The sequence below is a fragment of the Urocitellus parryii genome, chromosome 9 (genome assembly GCF_045843805.1).
Source record: "Urocitellus parryii isolate mUroPar1 chromosome 9, mUroPar1.hap1, whole genome shotgun sequence".
Taxonomy (NCBI): Eukaryota; Metazoa; Chordata; class Mammalia; order Rodentia; family Sciuridae; genus Urocitellus; species Urocitellus parryii.
The window spans coordinates 13,458,157-13,480,525 of NC_135539.1; the positions used below are offsets into that span (position 1 = coordinate 13,458,157).

Here is a 22,369-nt window from a genome sequence, read left to right on the forward strand (position 1 = left end):
AAACAAGTTTTCTTGGAAACATGGCTCAGCAACACTGTCCTGATTGAACGTGCAAAAATGCGTGCCCTGGGGAGGTCTGATTTTAGCCCTTGCAGAGCTTGGCTGCGCTGGCTGCTCCAGGACTGACACTCCCATCTCCTCTCCCCTCCCTGGCTCCCTGGTGAGGAACGCGCGCCTCTTTATTTTTATTTGACCTGGAGCCAGTTGCACCGATTCCAGCAAAGAGAAAAGGGCCTGGCATGGTTTCTCTCCCTCCCTCGGAGCTGGCCTGCTGAAATGATTGATAATTCCCGGGACTACACTCCCAAGAATAAAGTCCCTTTCACTTGGCCTGATATACACTGGTTTCTCATGTGTACTCTTGTTTGAGAACTAGACAGCGCCCCATTCTTTAGCCCTGAAAGCGGGGATGTCGCTAGAGGGGGCCCGTTAGAAATCCCAGTTTGCTTTTTGGGGATGACGTGGTGACGCGCAGCGCTCCGGGGTTTCAGGGCTGGTGAAAGTCCTTGGTTGGGCGCTCCACCCGCTCTGTCCTCAGGGGCGCAGTGCCGCTTTCCGCCTGCGATCCCTAAACAGGAGGATGTTCCTTTGAAGGTTTCATGACATCAGTAGTAAAAAAACGTCCTCATGGCAGGAAAATTGCAGCTGAAGAGAGAGGCGCCGTCAGAACTCCCCTCGGGCACAAGTGATAAGCTCCACTGTGTTTGGCTGCCTTGACGCGGGGCTTCCCTCTGGGGGTTCCGACGAGCAGATATCTGCCAAGCTGTTGCTGTAAGGGCCAAGGAGAAGGAAATTTCCTATGATTATGGCTCTGCCTCTCCCCACCCATTTTTTTCTTCTTCTAGCCAGTTGGCTGTATTTTCTTCTGTCTTAGACCTTGACCTCCATGTTAGTGATCTTGTGAACTGGCCCCTTCTCCTGGGCCACTCCCGGGTTTCCTAAACAGCTTGTATTCTTAGCAAGAAATACTCAGTGATCTTGGGGCTTCTGCTCCTCTGTGCCTCGGTTGCACCTCCAAATGAAGGACAGTGGCCATTGTTCCTGTTGTGAGAACTCAGTGAAATCACCTGCAGGTATGCAGAAGGCACTCATACAGTGCCAGACACAGAGGCAGTCATTCATCCTACAGGCGTTTATTGAGTGCCTACTACGTGCCAGACATCAAGAGGAGCAACCACAGGACCAGCCTCTGTCCTCATAGAGCTTCTAGCTCAGTAGAAGATTTGGGCATAAATTAATCACATGGGTATTTTTTTCTCTCCAAATTGGGTCAAGGACTAGAAAGGAAAATTACAAGGAGCTTCACTGGGCTCTGACCTAATCAAAAGACATTTTTAATAACATTTTAATGGAGATCAGAAGAGGAATAAGACTGAACTAGGACAGAGAGGTGTCAGGGCCCCCACCAGCCCTGAGATGCATTTAAGCAAATAAAGAAAATGTGTCCGAACCTCAGGGCAGGTGTGGCTCCGCACTGAGAAGCAGGGCTTCGCGAGCAGAGCATGGGCTGGTTGTGGAGCCTCTGGCCCTTCTGCTGGGTGCCTTCAAGCAGAGAGCCAGCTGCACAGCTGTGCCGATGCCCGTGGCTGGGGCAGGGAGACTTTGGAGACAGAGGAAAACACCTTTGCAAAGGTCGGAGGTGGGAGGGAGCAGATCCATTGAAGAGCTGAAAGGGCGGGCATGGCTGGAGTATGGAGCAGGGCAGGTGGGCGAGGGGTCCAGAAAGCCCAGGGGCACCAGTTACCGTTGGGGCATGAGAACATTTTTCTCGTAAATCCACTGCCAGCACCCAAGGTCCAGGGTCTCCTGAGAAACACCAGGTTCCCTCCAGAGGCCTCCGATCGCTAACCAGTGGGGGAAATTACTTCAGGGAACAGAGGACAGTGACACTGACTGTGGGAAGCAGAGAGCTGTGGGCCCCCCACCCGCAGGACTGCAGCCAAGGAAGGCTGCTCCGTCTCAGTCCAGGAGGCCGGAGGTGGGCATCGAGAGGTGAACACCAACAGGACCCCCCAAGAAGATCTCCCATTATGGGAATAAAAATGGCCACTGAGCATTAGGGGAAGGCTCCTCACAATGCTCTCGCTTTCAGGTGCAATTATCCTTACAAGGAAGTGGAAGGCTCTCCTTTACCTGGTCTCTCAGGTCCCGTCCAGCTGGAAAACCCAAATCTAGCAACAACCCTGCGCTCCCTTGAAATGGTCTCCACGGCCTGTGTTCCTCCTGGCTTTGATTTCTGATTAGGCCCCCTGTGCAAGCTGGGTGACCTCGTGCAGGTCGGTCAGCCTCTCTGCACAGTGACAGTTCCAGGTAGTTCCAGCTGTCATCAGGGAGAGCTTTGAGGCCAGGGAAGTGGGGATCCTTCTTTTTCAAAGTCATTTCTGGGGATCTTGTACCAGAGCAGTCTCCGTGAGATCCACGTCCATTCAGGGGTTTATTCCTTTGTATCCTGAAAAGATTTGTTCCTTGCTTTTCAGAGCGAGCTGTGCTTTGGCTTTGGGGAAACATGAACCAGCATTGAGACAGACTTACAAGACTTTATCAGCAGTCTGTACTTCTGTTAAACTTCCAGAGGAACAAAAAGCCTATAATCATGATTTTTCCATGTGGTATCTATGATAAAATTATTCATAATCTAAAACTCCCACGAGAACACTGTCAGCTGACCCAGCACTTGAGATATGGTATTGCTTATTAAGATGTAAATGTGGAACTTAAAAATATGCTTGAACTTGATCCACATTAACTCAAATGTATGCTAATCAGAGGTAAATTCCAATATTTTCCTTTCAGAAGAACTATTTAATTTTTCTTCAATAGAAAGTTGGAGGAAGAGCCCTTGATTATTTCTGATGTAGAATATAAAGGCTGGGTTTCCTCTGTCTCTTGTATTATTCATATAGTTGATTTTTTTTTTTTGTACTGGGAATTGAACTCAGGGGCACTCAACCACTAAGCCACATCCCCAGCCCTATTTTCTATTTTTTTTTTTTTTTTTTTTTTAGAGACAGGGTCTCACTGAACTGCTTCGGGCCTCGCTGTTGCTGAGGCTGGCTTTGAATTCTGATCCTCCTGCCTCAGCCTCCCAAGCTGCTGGGATGACAGGCGTGCACCACGGTGCCCAGCGTTCATATAGTTTTTTTATCAACAACATGCAGGCTGCACCTTCAAAAATAGCATGCAAGATGAACAGTGATTTAGATTATGCTGCTTTAAAACCCAGATCAGATTTGAAAATCAGAAATGCTAACTCATACACACACTTTTCTGTCAAAAATTACGTTGTCGTCTTTTAAGAATGGAGATGGGTGAGGCTTTTAATCAGAGGGACCATTATATTGTCAAAGTCATTGCTGGGGCTCAAGAGCAGATTCTCACGGTCATACAACCATTTATTGCTTTTCAGCCCTCGACCACCAATCCCACTGTCCCTCCTGCTGACTGACGTGGACGCTGCGATTGCCATTCAGTCCTTCTGGAGAGCCTATCTGGTAAGGTCACGTGCAATTGTGGCATTTGGCTTGATGGAGAATTTCCCAGGGAGGGCCCATGGGAAAACCCTCAGAAGAATTAGAAACAGAGGCTAATAGGGTTCACATCCAGACCCCAGAAACAGGATTCTCTGTTTTTTTAAAGAGTGATTTAGAATTTTTACCAAAACTTATTTTGCAATTTTCATTAAAATTACCCTCCAGCTTTTCAAAGTTGAATTGACTGGCCTGTATTGCCTAAAATAATATTGCATATACACAGAGAGGAATACACTGTCATTTTAGAAAAAAAATTAAGATAAAACTAAAAAAAAAAAAAGTCTGAGTCACTGATAACTCCATCATCAAAAAACAATCATGATGGGCTAGGGTTGTGGCTCAGAGGTAGAGGGCCTGCCTCAAACATATGAAGCACTGGGTTCGATCCTCAGCACCACAGGGAAAAAAAATAAGCAAAATAAAGTTACTGTGTCCATCTACAACTAAAAAATTTTTCAAAAAATTACTAAGACTGGGGATATTGCTCAGTTGGTAGAGTGCTTGCCTTGAATGCAAAAGGCCCTGGGTTCAATCCCCAGCACCAAAAATAAAAAATAGAAAATAAAAAAATTATTAACGTTTTGGTTTAAAACTTTCCAAACTTCAAAAATTTTAATATATAAAATGACATATAAATACTTGACATATAGAAAATGACTTTTTCTTTTCTAGCTTGTCTTCCCCAACCATTTTCCTATTTCGAACTTTGAGGTTGTTTCCAGATCTACTGTTATAACAAGTGTTGCCATGAGTATCTTTGTGTAGTCACATTTAGTCACTTGGTCATTTATGTAGGAGTCCCATTTGGTCATTTACGTAGGAGGAATTCTAGAAGTGGAATTTCTAGGTCAAAAGGGGAATTTCTTTTTAAAGCTCCTGATCCCTGTTGCCATGAGGCCCTTTGGGAAGGATATCCTTTTAAAAATTGTTCCCAGAGGCATTTGAGCACATATCCCATGCTAAAAACATACACAGCATCTTCATTTGGTGATTGGAGCTTCAGGTAGACACATGGCTTGTATCCATGTCTGAAGGTGAGATATCAGTGGAAGGAGTTCAGAGGCAAACACTGCCATGGGAACAGGACCTGCGGATGTGCAGGGAGCCAGAGGGCTCTACCCGGATGCACTCTTCAGAGGTAGGGTGTGGGGAGGAGACTGAGATGGATACACTGGCAGTTGTCCATCGAGAAGTTTGACTAACCCCAGTGAGCAACCATCAGTCAACTGGCAAGTGTTTGTTATGTGCCTATCCGTGGTCAGTCCCTGACCTCAGGAGCTTCCTATCTGGGTGATGTTCTGTAGACATTCCACTCCTCGTGTGCCTGGCACATTCCTGAGAACAGGGGCTGCAGTCAAGTGAGAAGGTCAAATGTTAGACTTGCACATGAAAGGAGCCGTCTGTGCCTAACAGTTTACAAACCCCCTATTGTGCCCGGTGATTGAGACACAGTCTTGGATGATGGAGGTTTCCAGGATTCTGTACATACTCTGTATATAAATGTGGGCTTTTTCCTTCATAACTGAGCACCAGCAGGTTAGCTTAGGGTCCAGTGATGTCCAGCCAAGGTCAACGAGCCCAGCTTTCACGTGCTTCTTGAATTCTTCGTTGTCATTGTTCTGCATTTATGAACTTACGACCTATATGAGGCTTATTATGAGTTAGTCATTTTATCTTTCTGTTTTCAATTCCTTTTCATGATAGTGACATAGTGCACTGAAAATAGCAATTTTTAGATACCATTTTTTAAAGCAGCAAAGCCCTTTCTTTGAACCAAATCGTACCCAGAGGCCAGGAATGCCACAGGATGAGGGGAAATGTTCTGACCCTGTTCCCCCGTGTGGTGAGACCCCTACCTCTGTCCCTCCCTCCACATGTGGGGAGCTTTGGGGCCCAGAGGAAAACAATCTGTAAGACAGACAAATTCAGCTCACCATGCCAACCCCTGCCATGTAAGAAGATGTCGGAGTGGCTCAGAATGGAGCCGTGCCTGTGGGCCGCCACCACACACAGCTAGAAATGCTCCTCAAGGTACAAGTGACGTTGAGGGGGTCCGTGTGTACCGCATGAAAGTTTGGCTGTCTGAATCCAAACCCCCCTGTGCTCAAAATAATAACAGAAGACAGACCCGGCACAGTGGCCCACGCCTGTCATCCCAGTGGCTCGGGAGGCTGAGGCAGGAGGATCATAAGTTCAAAGCCAGCCTCAGCAACAGTGAGGCCCTAAGCAGCTCAGTAAGACCCTGTCTCTAAATAAAATACAAAAAGGGACTGGGGATGGGGCTCAGGGGTCGAGTGCCCCTGAGTTCAAGCCCCCGTAGCAAAAAAAAAAAAAGAGATCCGAGGGGTAGCAGAGATCTAACCATCCCTAGAAAGGAAAGCTATCTGGTGTCTGGGAAGCCACCAGGGAAAGAGGGACCAGATTTCAGCTTTGAAGGAAAGGTGGGCACGGATGTGTCAGCCACAACCAAGAGGAGTCCCAGGGAGAGGAAATATCTTGTGTGTATTGTGGATTTTTTTTATTAAAACATAGTGTTGCACATCCACATAGGAAAATATCTGAAAGGAAACAGTCATGTGACAGGGTTGGGTACCTTGGGGTGACTGAGAGAGAACTGGGGAGACCAGCCTTATATGTACTGAACACGTTTCTTCACAAAGAGAATGTGGTCTGAATTTATTTAATTAAAATTAACTTAAGCCAAGGGGTCATCTCTGTGAATAGACAAACTATTTGACAAAATCTAACATGCTTTTATGATCAAAAGACTCCTCAGGCTGGGTGTGGGGGGGCCACACCTTTAATCCCAGTGGCTCAGGAGACTGAGGCCACCTTCAGCAACTTAGCAGGTCCCTAAGCAACTTAGCGAGACCCTGGGTCAAAATAATTTTTTTTTTTTAAAAGGGTTGGGGATGTGGCTCAGTGGTTAAGCGCCCTGCGTTCAATCCCTGGTACCCAAACAAAACAAAACCACTCCACAAAACTGGGAGGAGCAAGGGATTTCTTATACTTGATAAAGGGCATCTATGAACACCACAGCAAACATCATATTTAATGGTAAAAGACGGCATGGTTTCCCCGTGGGTTAGGAGCAAGAGAAATATGTCCTCTCTTGTCACTTCAATTTAAGGGGATGGTGGGGGTTCTAGCCAGGAAAATTAGGCAAGAAAAGAGGCATGTAGATTGTCGAGGAAGAGGGTATGGTCTTGTATATAGAAAATCCCAAGGAATTCACTTAAAAAAAATAAGAGCCTATTAGAAATAATAAACATGTTATCAAGGGTGCAGTATAGAAGGTCATTATATAAAAATCAATTGTATTTAAATACACTCCACAATGAACCATCTGAAAATGAAATGACAATTCCATGTGCCATAGCATCAAAAAATAAAATACTTAGGAATAAATTTAACTAAAAAGTGAAAGGCTGTTTATGAAAACTGCAAAATACCATTGAAAGACATTAAAGAAGACCCAAACAAAGAGAAATTCATGCGTGTTCATTGATCAGATAGTATAAAGATGGCATTTTTCTTCCAAATTGATCTACAAATTTGAAATGATTCCAATCAAAATCCCAGCTGAGTTTTTTTTTTTTAAGAAATTGACAAGCTCATCCTAAAATTCATAAGAAAATGCAAGGGACCCAAAATAGTCAAAAACAGTCTTAAAAAAGAAGAACAAAGAAGGACTCACACTCCTCTATTTCAAAACTTATACAAAGCTACAGCAATCACCACTGTATGGACTAGCAGAAGGATGAACACAGATCAATGGGATAGAGTGGAGAGTCTAGAAGTAATCCTTATGCTGACGACCAGTTGATTTTTCAGCAAATGTGCCAAGACCACTTAATGGGAAAAGAATAATCTTTCCACAAATGGTGCTGGGACAATTTAGATATCTGCATGCAAAAGCAGGAAGTTAGACTCCAACTTCAGACCATATACAAAAACTAATTCAAAATTAAAGACTTAAAGTGTTAAGACTATAAAATCTTAAAAAACAGGGATATAAATTTTGGAGTAAGCAACTGTTTTTATAACAAAAAGAACCAGTGACAAAAAAAAAAATAGATAAATGAACTTCATCAAAATTGAAAACATGTGCTTCAAAGAATACCAAACGAGGGCAAGTCAACTCACAGAATGGGAAAAAATATTTGCAAACATCACATAAAATAAAGGTCTAATTTCCATTATACATGAAGAATTCTCACAATCCAACAATAAAAACACAAATAACCTAATGATAAAATTGACAAAATGTTTGAATAAAAACTTCTCCAAAGAAGATATACAAGTGGTTAATAAGCACATGGAAAGATGCCCAGCATCTTTAGTCATGAAATGCAAATCAAAGCCACAAAACAATGAGTTTTCACTTCATACTCTAGAGCATGGTTAGAATCAAAGACAGTCAGTGTTCAGGAGAACTCAGGGGACCTGGAGCCCTCCTGCACTGCTGAGGGAAATGTCAAATGGCGTGCCGACTTGGAAGACAATCTGGCGGTTCCTGGAAGAGTTAAACAGAGCTTCTGCTCTGAGACCCAGCAGTACCACTCTTACATATGTATTTAAGATAATAAAAATATCTTATTAGCCAGAGTGGTGTCACATACCTGTAACCCCACCTATTTTGGAGGTCAGGACAGGAGAATTATAGTTGTGAGGCCCTGTCTCAAGAAATAAAATTTTAAAAAGGCTGGGGGTAGGGCCTGGGCTGTGGCTCAATGGTAGAGCACTTGCCCCACATGTATGAGGCCCTGGGTTCGAGCCTCAGCATCCCCTTAAAAATAAATAAATAAAGGTATTGGGTCCGTCTACAACTAAAAAAAGGGCTGGGGGTGTAGCAGGCAAGTTCAAGGCCCTGGGTTTCATCCTCAGTACTAACACACACGCACACCCCCCCCACACACACATCTGTTCATATAAACCCTTAAACACAAATGTTCCTAAAAGCATTACTCATAATATCCAAAAAAGTGGAAACCCAAATGTCCATCAATTGACAAATAGATAATCAAATGCAGCATGATGGTAATATTCCATATGGTGGAATATTATTCAGCCTTTAAAAAAGGAATGAAAATTCTGTTATTCATGTAATTCCTATGAAATAGGTGAACCTTGAAAACAGGCTCAGTAAAAGGAAACAGAGACAAATGGCTGCATATTGTATGATCGAATTTAAATGGAATATTCATAATAGGGAAATCTATAGACAGAAACAAGATTAGTGGTTGCCAGACACTGGAGAAAGGAGAGGATTGGGAATGGCTGCTAATTGGCCCAGGGCTTCTTCCTAAAATGATTATAATGTTCTGGAACTGGACGGTGGTGACGGTTGCACAGCTTTGTGAAGATAGTGAAAACTGCTGCATTAGGAACTTGGAAAGGGAGAATTTTACAGTGTATGAATCATAAGTATTTTGAGGAAGAAAAAGAAGCAGGCCATCATTTGTTCCCTTTGGCCATGTGCTCTTTCTTTCAAAATCTGGATTTCTGGACTTTGGGCCAGGTTTGGACAGTTAGAGAAAAATCAGGACCAGCAAATGGGACTTTTGGGAATTCACAAAATGACACTTGGAGTGTCCTTTCGTGGAGCACGCCCGCCCGCCCGCAAACCTCCTACTAAGCTGGCCAGGAAGTTGGTTTGCTTGAAACTAACAAAAGCCTTTATGTTTTCTCAGTACTATGAAAAAGAAAATGTAGTTTCCCACAATGTGTGTGCATGCACTGGAGGACACACAACAGAAGCTTTGCCATCTTTCCACTTTGTAAGTGTGCGGCCCAGCAGCATTCAGTACGTTCAAAGTGTGCTGCCGCCGTGGCCACCATCCATTTCCAGAACTTTCCTAAACCAATGTTCTGCACCCATTAAATAACACTCAGCCCCATTCCCGACTGCCTGCTCCCACTCCCAGCCCTGTTCTCCATCATGAAAGTGGAGTCCCACAGCATTTGCCCTGTTCTTACAGCTTATTTCACTCAGCACAGGGTCCCCAAGGTTTATCTGCATTGTTGAGCATCAGAACTCCTTGCCATAAATTCTTTTTAAAAAAAAAAAATTATTTATTTTTTAATATATTTTGATCTTTCTTACTAGTTAGGCATGACAGTAGAATGCATTTTGACATATTACCCATGTGCCATATTACACATATGGAGTACAACTTCTCACTCTCTGGTTGTCCATCATGTAGAATGACACTGGTGGAGCCATCATCTATGCACACAGGCAAGTGAAGTCTGATTTAGTCGACTCCCTTTCCTAGGCCCATTCCCCCTTGCCATGAATTCTTAAAATTCAGAAATCTGACATCTTTGCTTGTCTAACACAAACCTAGCCACACAAATTATTTTTTAACTGACTGCATCAACAGAAGTGTCCTGTGATAAGAAGAGCTATTTGTAGTGAACTGTTCTTGGGAGCTGTGCCTTTACCATTAGCCTTGTAAGTGGGTCCCTGGTGCTTGTTACAGTGCAGTAAGCACTTGTGTGGAAGACGATGTTCTCACCTTTCTTCTTTAAAACACTAGCCTAGTAGTTCTGAAGTCAGTGTTTCAATTGGCAAAACTACATATTTTTTTTTAATATTTATTTATTTATTAGTTATTGGCGGACACAACATCTTTGTTGGTATGTGGTGCTGAGGATCGAACCCAGGCCGCTCGCATGCCAGGCGAGCACGCTACCGCTTGAGCCACATCCCCAGCCCCAAAACTACATATTGCTATTGTCTTTTGAATCCATTTGAGTCTTGTGAATGAAACCGGGGCCTCTGAGAACTCACTGGTGGTGAGTCCCGTTCCACTGTGTCACAGATGCTCTTCCGTTTATGAAATTCCGGATGCCTTGGATAAAAACTGATCAAGAAAATTCCCCTGAGTTTTAATAAGGTTCTTGTGGCCATAATGATTGAAATCTCCTAAATGATGCAGGAAGCAGGGACTAGACAAACCCACTGAATATTTATTCTATGTGAATAAGCTCCTGGTGTTTCTTAGTTTCCTCATTTGTTGTGCTTTATTCTAACCCATTGGCGACACCTGGTATAGCGACATTAGCAATCCCCTGCTCCCAGGCATCCTGACAACTGAGAATCACTACTATGGCAGGAGGTGGCTGTCGCAGCCCCTGTTCAGAATCACACAGTTTTTTCTTTTGGCACCAGGGATTGAACCCAAAGACACTTAACCACTGAGCCACATCTCCAGCCCCCTCCCCCCATTTTTTTTAAATTTTGAGACAAGGTCTCTCTAGATTGCTTACAGCCTCACTAAATTGCTGAGGCTGGTCATGAACCTACAATCCTCCTGCTTCTGCCTCCCGAGCTGCTGGGATTACAGGTGTTCGCCACCATGCTCAGCCAAAATTACACAAATTTTTAAAAAATCAAATCAAATGAAGCAATAAAAATAATATAAAATAAAACCCATGAAGATCCTATCTCTTCTTGGGGATGTATGAGTTTGTATCCTTCATATTTGTGCCTTTGTCTACAGTGAGCTGACTTGGGGTAAGTGAGGGACCTCAAGGAGGAAGAGCTTGGTATAAATAAAAGGTCTGAGGGGAAGGGCCTTCCCCGGCTGCAGGGGCCTGAGCCAGCGGAGCACTGGAACCCTGAATCTCGCTGGCCCTAGGCGCTAGTTCATGATGACCAGGGTCCTAAGTCAAGCCCCTCACCTGGGCCATTCTGGGCCCCTCCCTGGAGTTGTTGGGGTGGAGCAGTCTCTGTGCCCTGGGGTCACCTAGACACCAGGCCATCAACAACCACCTCACCACTGGGAAGAGCCTGCGGGAGAAGTGACTGCAGAGGCAAATAGGACTAAGGGACAGGGAAGAAGCGCTGGCCCCGTGGGCACTGTTTGAATACCTGGACTCAGCAAAACCAGTGAGTCCTCTTCAGGATGGATTTCTGTTGCTTACAACCCAGAGTCCTGGCCATGCAACTCTCAATTTAAAAAATATGTCTAGACAATTCATTACTAGCACATGAAGAAGGAATTGGCACAAAATTAAAATCTGGGTCCACTCATGCAGAGTGACCATCACAGTCTGTCTCAGGGACAGATTGTGGCCTTCCAGCTGGAGAATTGGCCATGACTGACAAGGGAAAATGGCTCCAAGGGGCAGATGTCACTAAAACACATCCATTTGGGGAAAAAATATATATATATATGTATATATGTATGTATGTATATGTATATATAAGTTCTAGTTGGACGCAGTACCTTTATTTTATTTATTTTTATGTGGTACTGAGGATCAAACCCAGAGCCTTGCATGTGCTAGGCTAGCCCTCTACCACTGAGCCACAACCTCAGCCCCAAACACATCTATTAATGTGTGTGCATGCATGCGTGGGCACATGCACATAATACATATTAATTGTGGGAAAAAGTACTGCAGATCATCTATTGGTATTTCTCCTCTAGTATTTTTACTATTCATATAGGACATTTTGCTTTATATTTTTACTAAATTAATATTGATGGTAAACACTGTTTTGTGTCTGTCTTCTCTCCACAATAATAAATTGAGATAGCATTCTCTGTTAATATACAAATATCTACCCTCCAGATTTTAATGCTTCTCTGATATACATGCTATTTTTTATATAAACACATTGAACCAATAACTTATTTAACCAGAAGTAATTGGACATTCTAGTTTTCTCTCTTGTATAAACTATTTTATGAAAAATATTCTTATTTTGTGTCTGCACACTCGTCTGTTTTTTTTTCCCCCGTACGGTTAATTGCTGGCAGTGGAGCTGATCATGTCAAGAGTAAGCCCCTTTTGCCAGGCATGGTGGCTCACACCTGTGATCCCAGCTACTCAGAGGCTGAGGCAGGAGGATTGCACACTCAAGCTGGCCTGGGCAACAGAGTGAGAGCCTGTGTCAAAGAAATGAAGAGGGCTGGGAATGTGGCTCAGTGTACAGCACACTTGGGTTCAATCCCCACTGCTAAAGGAAAAAAATTCACTTTTTTTTTTTTTTTACCTTTTATTGCTAAGTTACCCTCTAGGGAGGCTAATCTAACCTCTAGACCTATCCTCACGCTCATCAGTAGAGTATGCAAGAATGCCCAAAGACTGGGCTCCAATGGCCTGGTGGAGAAGGGAAAGAAGGGGAGATTGAGAGCCTGAAGCATGCAGTGGGTGGGGGGGGGTAGTTTTTAAGCACATGATGCTGGAGGATGCAAGAATGAATGTCCGTGGTGTTCAGTTGTGTGGCTTGTACACTGCACAGTTTGGGAAGCTACTCGAAACCTGACCAGACCTTTGAGATCTTGAGAAGCTTGGAAATGGGTGAGAGGCTATTTGTTACACTTGTGTGGTTTTAATCCCACTGCCCTTGGGGGTTCCTAACCACAGGTGTATAAACCCCCACTGATAGCCGGCAGCTGGGTGAGACACTGGACATTGTCCTGTGGTACAATCTAGGAGCATACGTCCAGAGTCTGAGAGTTTTCTTCCTGAAATTGTGCAGGATCTTTTAGATTAGGTAAGACATAAACAACTAGCATTCAATAATATTATAATTATAAAATCAACATTGGGCATTTACTCAATGAGAATATTATTTAGATACTAAAAAAAATTAATATAGGGCTTGATCACAAGATGGGAATTACCCGTAGTATAACTAAGTAAAAAAAGAATAAACTGTCTTATGTGCAGGTTGTTTATAATTATGTAAAAAAATGAAAAGCTACGTATAGAAATAGGCTGGAAAGAAATACATAAATGTCTCTGTGGTTGTTTAGTGGTAGAAAAAAATGTTTTTACCCTCTAGTTTTTCTATTTTTGAATTGTTTGCAAAGAATAAATATTGTTTTTACACAGGAATAAAAAAAAAACCTTTATTTACATAAAGACTTAGAAACCTGCATTCAACCATAGTAATTTTTTCACTTTTTCTTCTTTAGTTAAAGCTGTATGTATATGTGGACTTTGTATGTGTATGTGTGTTTATCTAAATATGAAAAAACCCAGTGTTCAGACCACATTTACTATTTTCTTTTAATCCAGTTGTTAATGTACTCAGTTTATTCTGCAATTTCAAAATCATCTTGTTTTCTACTTCATAATATTCCTGTTTTGATTTGTAATTTGGGCCATGCACACACCTATAGCACCAGCCTCACCTCAGAGTCTGAGGCAGGAGAATTTTTTGAACCCAGGAGCCCAAGAGTTCAAGGCAACATAGCCAGACCCAGTCTCAAAAACACAAAGACAAAAAAACAAAATCAAAACCAGAAAACGACAACAACAATCAGAAAGAAAGAGAAGCACTTATGCTCCAGTAGTAAATCCAGTTGTGAAGCCGTTTGATTCTTTTGCCTACAAACCTCTTGTTGGGAGTCTTAGAAATGGCAGCCTCATCACCTGGAGAACAGTTGGCTCTCGTGCTCAGGAAAAGCCCTTTGCACCTGGATTGGACTCACTGGAGAAGCACACTGGATCAGTCAGTGGAAGGACAGTCCAGAAGGCAGAGTGTGCTGGGAACCCTAAATAAAAAGGGCTGGGTGTTCCCTGTGTTTTGATTTGACTTAACTCTATTCTTCCTGAAAAGCCGCTCCTTTCTGTTTAGAGAAGACCCGACCTGCGCAGTGAGGGGGAAGATGGATGGTGCACCCAGCCCAAGAGAAGAACCATGGGGTAGGAGAAGGCTCAGAGGACACAGAGGAAAGGTTCTGGAGTTCCTCCTGTATTTTTTCTGCAGAAAGCAGAAATTCCAACTTGAAAGCAGAAATTCTGCCCTGAGAGGAAGGAAAGTTTGTTCCACGCCAGGAGCTGGCTGGGCGAGTGAGCAGGACATTTAAACATTTTTTTGGTGGGGGGTTGTAAGGTCATTCAAGGTCTTCTTCATCCCTAGCCTGTACTTTCTTGTTCTTGATGTCAGAGTCACATGGAAACTCTTGGTTTTTTTTTCTTCCATGTGAAACATGCCACATCCACTCATAATAACCTGGGCTCTTGGAGCAGATGGGCTTGTTTGGACCTCAGGTTATCTCCAGCCTTGGGCAGGTTATTGGACTTCTGAACCATGACTTCCTGTCTATAAAATGGGTGTCATAAGAGTTCCTGCCTTTGAAGGGTTGAATCAGATGGTTAGTTCACATAAAGGACCTGGCAGAGAGCCAGGCACCTTATAAATCCGCAGTCATTTGCCATCATTATTACTATTATTGTTGGTGATGGTTCAGATTTTCTTCATAGGCCATCTGTTATGGCTTGGACACAAGGTATCCCCCAAAAGCTCATGTGTGAGACAATGCAAGGATGTTCAGAGGTGAAATGATTAGGTAATAAGAGTAGTAGCCTAATCAGTGGATTAATCCACTTGAATGGATTTTGCTAGTTGGGTGGTAACTCAGGCAGGTAATGTGTGGATGGAAGAAGTAGGTCGCTGGGGGCGTGCCTTTGAGGTTTGTATTTTGTCCCTGGTGAGTGGAGCTCTCTCTCTGATTCCTGGCTGGCATGTCCTGAGCTGCTTTCCCTGCCATGCCTTCGGCCATGAAGTTCTGCCTCACTTCAAACCCAGAGCAATGGAGTCAGCCAACCACGGACTGAACTTCTGAAACCATGGGCAAAACTAAGCTTTTCCTCTTCTGTGTTGCTCTTGTCAGGTGTTTTGGTCACAGCAATGAAAATCCTACTAACACAGCATCTTTTAAAAAGCCAACTAGCATCCTCCTTGCAGTTCCTCAGCGACACCAAGTGGGCTCCAGTCTCAGGGCCTTTGCACTTACTGTTTGTCTTTGTACCTTCAACCTATCAGTTTTGGTGCCTTCCTTACCTTGTTAGGGTTCTTCTTGGATGTCTCTCCTGGTCGCCTTTTCTAAAATAGCACCCGCTGGGCACAGTCCATCTTCTTACTCTGATTTATTTCCTTCCTCTCAATTGTCACCTACCTGATATTGTATTAGACATTCGATTGTTTGTCTCTGAAGCCCCTTGAACTAGAACAGTGTCTGATACATAGCAAGTGCTTAGAATTATTGAAATGAGTGACTGAATTCCTTGAATGGTCTCCCCAGTGAGGGCGCCTGAGAAGGAAGAAGAGCCAGCCTCCCCTCCTGCAGGCACTTGAACCTGGGCTCCCGTGGGGAGTCGCTTGTGCACCAGGATCCCTGACCTCTGCAGCTGTGCTGGTTGATCCCCCAGAGACTGCACTTGAGAACTGTGTGTTGGTTTCTGTCTTTGGCATTTGTGACCCAGCTCCTCACCGAGCCTTGCAATGTGAAGACATGAAGTGGCTGCTGGAAATCCTCTCCTCCCAGTAGCATTGCCATGAAAACCCGGGCGCAAACGTTCATCTGAGCATCAGACAGGAAAGACGGAATTGCCTTCAGATGGCTGATATCTGCAGGCAGGTGGGCAGACGCTGCCAGCAAAAATCAGACATGGTATTGTGCAAAAGGAATGCTAAAAATGGGGTGTGGCATCAAATTACCACCCATGCTGTTGGTATTTCACTACCTCCCAATAGCTGAGAGGGGCGGTCACACCCTTGTGGCCTCCTGAGCTGTCTCTGCCTGGGTTTCTCCTGGGCATTCTGTATAGAAGGATGTTTCCTCTCTGTGGAGTCCTCTCGCTGTTTGCTGACTTTGGGATCTAACAATGTCATTGCATTTTTCCTACCACATTACCTTCTCAACCAGAAGATTCAAGTCCAAAGAGATCTTTTCCTTAGGCCATCTCAGACATAGTTTTGAAACCTACATATTTGAAATTGGTTTTGAACATTTTATTACACGTACAAGATGTTTCTCAGTGGTTAGGGAGGTCAACATGACTTCCCTGTGTAAGTCCCCTGAACGAGAAGAATAAGATTCCCAAACTTCTCCACATGTAGAAGGCTTAGTTTTAGTCTGAGGATACAGACATCAGGTACTCACATCAGGTGTGAGATGCTCCCTTCTGCCACCCCACTCACAGCCATAACTGCCTCCCGCTGACACCTGACCGACACCTGACTGTGGGTTCATTCTTTCATGGTCAAACGTGCATCGAGCGTCTTGCCAAGCACAAAACTGAGTGCTGCAGAAACAAAGCTCTTCCATGCCACGAGGAACCCCAAGACAGCTCTATCAATCAAAATGAAAATATTGAGAATATTTAAATATTAAAAGTAGCATAATCTAGCCAGGTGCAGTGTTGCTATAGCCAGTAATACCACTGACTCAGGAGGCTGAGACAGGAGGATCCCAAGTTTGAGGCCAGCCTGGGCAATTTGGCAAGACCCTGTCTCAAATTTTTTAAAAAAATGAAAAGGACTGGGAATGTGGGTTAGTGGTAAAAGGCCTCTGGGCTCAATCCCCAGTACCACCCACTCCCCCACCAATATAGCAACATCTGATATTTTGGTACATTTGCTACATACAGCTCTGCACTAAGCATGCATTACTATTGTCTCACATACAGATGAGGAAACCACTTTATTTAAATGTGGCAACACATAAAACAGTGTTCTGTAAACTGTGGTTGCACAATGAATGATTCCAATATGGCTGTGATGATATATTGATGTCCTTTCTATTTAAAAATTGCCAGATGTTCTATTTCTCAAATAAATGAGAGAGGCTTTAAAGACCAAAGGAAAGGGGGAGTCTTTCTGTCATTTTACGTGCGCCATCAGAAGGTTGCTTGATGTATGAAAGAGTCACTGGAACACTGGCGATCAGGTGGGGAAGTGGGGTGAACATGTTCCCTCCCAAGACCACAGTGGGACCTCAGTGGGACCGAAGAAGTTGGCGTGCCTTGCAGACCAGGATGGTTCAGCAGGACGGGTTAGGTCAAAAGCAAACACAGATGTCACAGAAGAACAAAGCAGGCAGAGGCATGACACCGATGACAGCATCTCAGAGCCACTCAACAGCCAGTCCCTGAATCAGAACGAGAGGGGAAAGGGTCCCCACCACTGGCAAATATGAAACGAGATGCCACTTTGCTACCACCTTTTACCACCTCTGAAAATACTGTGAGGAGCACCATGGCAGTTTGGTGTGGAAGGCCATCTTTGTAGGAAGAAGTCTTTATTGATATTCTTAAGGAGAAAGAACAGATGCTGATTGTAAACAAAATTCAAATTCTATAGAGATGGTTTAATATGAGCAGACTCACAGGTGCGCACCTATAATCCCAGCTACTCTGGAGCTCGAGGCAGGAGGACTGTAAGTTCAAGGTCAGCCTGGGCAACTTAGAAAGACCATATCTCAAAATTCAGAATAAAAAGAGCTGGGGATGTGGCCCATGTGTATAGTGTCTGCCTATCATGGCAAGACTCTCACACTATCTGTAACAACATTTATTATATTTATATATTTGATATACTCAAATATTTTATAAATACACAATATGACAATATATATGCAGTAAAATGGGAACATGTTCATCTGCATTCCTGGCCTATCCCAAAACCTCTTTCTCAGATGAAACCACTATTACGAGTTAGGTGTGTGCCTTTTCGCATTTTTCCTTTGTGTATATGAGCATTTATATATACTTATTATGTTGCATGTTTGTACCTATAAGAGGCATTTCTTTTATAAATCTGTGCCCGCACTGGAGAGCCATCTACCTGTCCCCCAGAGGTAGCATCCCGTGCGCAGTCTGCCCACGTAGATCTGTTCTGGAATATTCGTATTTGAAGGCAAACATTCCAAAGCCTCTGGCTCAAAGCTCCAGGATGCAGGACTGAAGGACCCTCAAAGCCCAGGATGCAGGACTGAAGGAACTTCTAGGGGCTGCTCTCCATCTTCATTTCCTCCTAAACTCCCGACCAGCCATTCTTGAACTGCTTCCCCTCCCTGCTGCCTTCTGTATGCGGATTCCCGGTTTTGCTCAGCGGCTTGGCCACTTGCCTGAGCTTCCTCTTCCTCCCTTCCAGAGAGAGCCCCTCGGCTGCAGCTGCTCCGGCCAAGGGCTGGGGGCACATTTCCTCCCTTTGTGTGTGCTCTTTAGCCACCTCTGGGTTTTTCCTGCCTCTCAGGACAGCAGCCCAACCAGGTGAGCCGGAGTCATTGAAAGCAGCACTTCCGCTCACAGGCAGGGCTCGATTGTCATTTCTGGCTGACTTGTGACACTACCTAGGTGAGGACAGATGGCATCTGGCACAGAGACAACAGAAAACAGCTTGACGTGAGTCACATTTTCCTGGTGAAAACTACGCTGCCTAGAAATGCTGTTGAAGACAGAAAGTTTGTATTTTGCAATTTTTTTTTCTTTTTGCAATTTTTTGGGCTGATTTGGAGGCCGTAGAGTACAATGGTAAAGGAGCAGCTTTTACAATTAGATCAGTTCATCCACTGATATTTACCCACTCGTATTTATTGAGCCCCTATTAGGTGGCAGGCAGGCCAGCCTCCTTCTGGGTGCTGGGAATGCTTTAGGGAATAAGACAAAGGCCTGCCCTCAGGGAGCTTGCCTTCTTGCCATGTGAATAATAGAGAGGTGTCAAGAAGTGGGTCAATTAGAGTGACCAAGTGCAGCTCTGTGGCATAGTGCATGCTCAACATGCCAGAGGCCCTGGGTTTGATCCCCAGCACCACCAGAATTAAAAATTAAAAAGTGTGCCAGCCAGCAATGGGCGCAATGATGACATTTAATAAACTGTCCCAAATTTTACGTATGATCTTCACCTTCCTTGTCTGCAGACCAGTCCAATTTCATCTGCCCTGGGTTGGGCTCTGCCACACGTAGCTCTGGGCTATGGGGTTCTTCCTTCTGAGAGCAGCAGGCTATAGGGGCCTAGTGTCTGCATGGCAGAGTTTTGGGGGGAATGAGGGCCAGTGTCTCTTTGCAGGGTTCTTTTCTGCCCAGGGGAATCCAAGCCACCCTAAAACTTACAATCTCAGATAATTAATAAGTAACAAAACACAGATACTCAGAAATATATTTACATAATGCAAAGCCCCTGATAGATCTAGTCCCCATGGGTGCTGGAACTAGGTGGTTTATTTAAGGGGGTACATCAAAGGCAGGGATAAGGTTTCCAGGGCGGAGTCTTGCTTGTGATGTTTGCAGTCAGCAGGTTGATTGGCATCTCAGCAAGTCACACCCATCAGGTGGGATCTTAGGCACAGCTTGAGGGGGAAGTTCATCTGCATCAGGTGGTCAATCCCTGTGGGGGGTGCCACAGGGAGTTCCCAGGGCCAGACATCCCCTCAGGAGGCTACTGTGAGCAACCCACGGGCAGCGCGTGACCGCAGAGGCTGAATGCTCTCAGAGAGGTGACCAAAACTCACAAGGCTTCTCAGGTCCTAGACTAGGAGTAAGCTTTGCCACTGCCACAGACACAGCCCAATGGCCAAAGCAAGTTACATGGCCAAACTCAGTGTCGGGTAGGAATCATACGCCTTGCTGAATAAGTATCTATAGAAATAAATATCATGAAACAAAACAAAGCAAATTAAAGGGCTGGGGAATAACGGACTACTATTTTAGGTGGTGAGGTTTGGAAGGGCTCTCTGAGAAGGTGTTGGGAAGAGACCTAAATGAAGTTCACTCCAGGCAGAGGGAAAAGCAGGTGCTAGAGGTGTTTGAGGACCAGTAAGAGAGTCAGTGTGGTTGATGAAAGTGAGCTGGGGGTGAGGGGGACAGAGGCAAGAAAAGATCAGGGACCAGGTCCTGTGTCTAATGGGCGCCTTCAACAAGAGGATGATTTTACTCTAATTTGATGAGAAGTAATAGTCGGGCTTCAAGCAGAGGAGTCACATGATCCGACTGACATTTTTCAGGAATCTGTGGTAGTTGGCATCCACAGTGATTCCCCAATAATCTCTACCCGCTAGGATTCACATTCCTGCTGAGTCCCTTCCCACATTGTACCAATAGGAAATGGCAGAAATAATGGTGTGCCACTTCCAAGATTAGGTTATGAAAGATACTGTAGTTTTGCTTGCTATCTCTCTGTCTCTGGGATCGTTCACTCTGAGGGAAGCCAGATGTCCTGTCTTGAAGAGCCCCGTGGAGAAATCTGCATGAAAAGAAACAGAGGCCTCCAGCCAAGAGCCATGTGAGCAAGCCCAGTGGATCCTCTGGCCCAGTTCAGCCTCTGGATGACTCTGGGCTCAACTGACAGCCTAACTGGAAGCTCAGGGGGACCCTGAGCAGGAACCACCCAGCTGAGCTGCTCCTGGATTCCTGACCCTCAGCACTGTGGTGCTGTTGTTTTAGGTTGTCAAGTTTGGAGGCTGATGTTTCTTATGCAGCAATGGAAACCAATACAATAATTGAGGTTGCTGTCAAGAGAGCAGATTGAAGGAGGATAACAGAAGCAGGAAAAGCTAAAGTGTAGCTCAGTGGTAGAGGGCTCACCTAGCAATCCCTTGGGTTCAATCACCATACTGGAAAAAAAAAAGGCAGAAAAACTATTGTGTATTACATGCTTGCTACTCAGACTGCGGTCCACAGACCACAAATATCATCCATCATCTGGTGACTGGTTGGAAATGCAGAATCTGAGGCCCCCACCCCAGACCTTCTGAATCAAGATCTGCTTCTTAACAAGACCCTTGGGAGAGTCTTGACTTTCTAAAGTTTGAGAACTTTACAACACCATAGTTTTTTACAACACCATAGTTGACTAAATGGGTAACAGAGGTGCCAGAATGCAGATTTGAATCCCGGTTTGCCAACCCTATGACCTTGGACAAATTACTTCATTTTCCTAAGCCTCAGTTTCCTTTCCTATAAAGTGGGAATGACCATGGCACTGCCCTCTTAGGAGGGTATAAATGAAAGGGGGCGTGTCAGTCCTCAGCACAGTGCCAGGCACATGGCTGAGGCCTCCTAACTGCTGGCTTTTTATTAACTTGCTCTGACCCCTGCATTTGCTTCTCTAAGACTATATTCTGATCATTTCCTGATGGTCTCAATTAAATGCTGTTTTTATTCCCAGTCCAAGAAAATCCTGTTTTTGTTTTTGTTTTTTTCAAAAACGTCCTTGAGCTCATCACAAAACCTTTGTCTGTTGCCCAGCAGGATTCCAGCCATACCCCAGAACCAAGGCGCCCGGTTTCCATGGTCAGCGTCTAGGCCCAGTTCTCAAGGCAATTTCAGAGCTGCCCAGCAGGCTGAAATAGGCCAGAGCACTATAAATAAGGATTCAGAGTGCTCTGAGCCCCACTTCCCAGGCCCGGCCCTCCCCTTCCCTTCCCCCACCGGCTCCTATTCAATACACTCCGGGTTACAGCTGTGAGTCCAGAAAATGCCTTTGCCAACTTGCCAGGCTCTCAGCACTGCCCCCCCCCCACACACACACCTTATTTGCCTAGTCACAGCGTATCCCAAGGATGTGATGAAAGTTGACAGATCAGACTCCAGGTTTATCCGCGGTCGCACAGGGTCCTCCGCGGTGGGTTGGCGCTGGGGATTGGCTTGAGAAGCCTGAGCGCTAGCCTGCCCCCCTCACCATGTGACCTTGTATTAGCATTGAACTTCACGGAGCTTCATCTTCCTTATCTATAAAATGTGACTGATAATAATAATGAATTCTGGTCCCTAGGTTATTGTGAGGAACGATGAGACAGCTACCAATGAGCAGGACTAGCCGATCATTTGCAAGGCCCAGTGTAAAATGAAAAGGCAGGGCTCCTTGTTCAAAGTTATTAAGAATTTCTAGAGGGTGACAGCAGAGCGTAAAATAAGTGTGGGGCCTTTCTACACGCAGGGCCTGTGTGACTGCCCAGGGCAGTGCCCAGGGAGCCAGACCTGCCTGTGAGGCCCCTAGAACCCTCCTGGCACTGGTACTAGCCACATTCCCAACTTTCCTACAGTCCTTTTGTATGAAGGGCTAAACAGTGTCCCTTCAAGGCTAAGGT

At 44.7% G+C, this 22,369-nt stretch overlaps 1 protein-coding gene across 1 annotated transcript in view; it reads left to right on the forward strand.

Annotated features, from left to right (window-relative positions):
- Positions 1-22,369, forward strand: part of Iqck (IQ motif containing K) — a 117,477-nt gene that overhangs the window by 52,931 nt on the left and 42,177 nt on the right. The window contains exon 7 of the mRNA XM_026402465.2: positions 3,407-3,491. Within this exon, the coding sequence (XP_026258250.2) occupies positions 3,407-3,491 (85 nt within the window). The remainder of the gene's footprint in view (positions 1-3,406; positions 3,492-22,369) is intronic.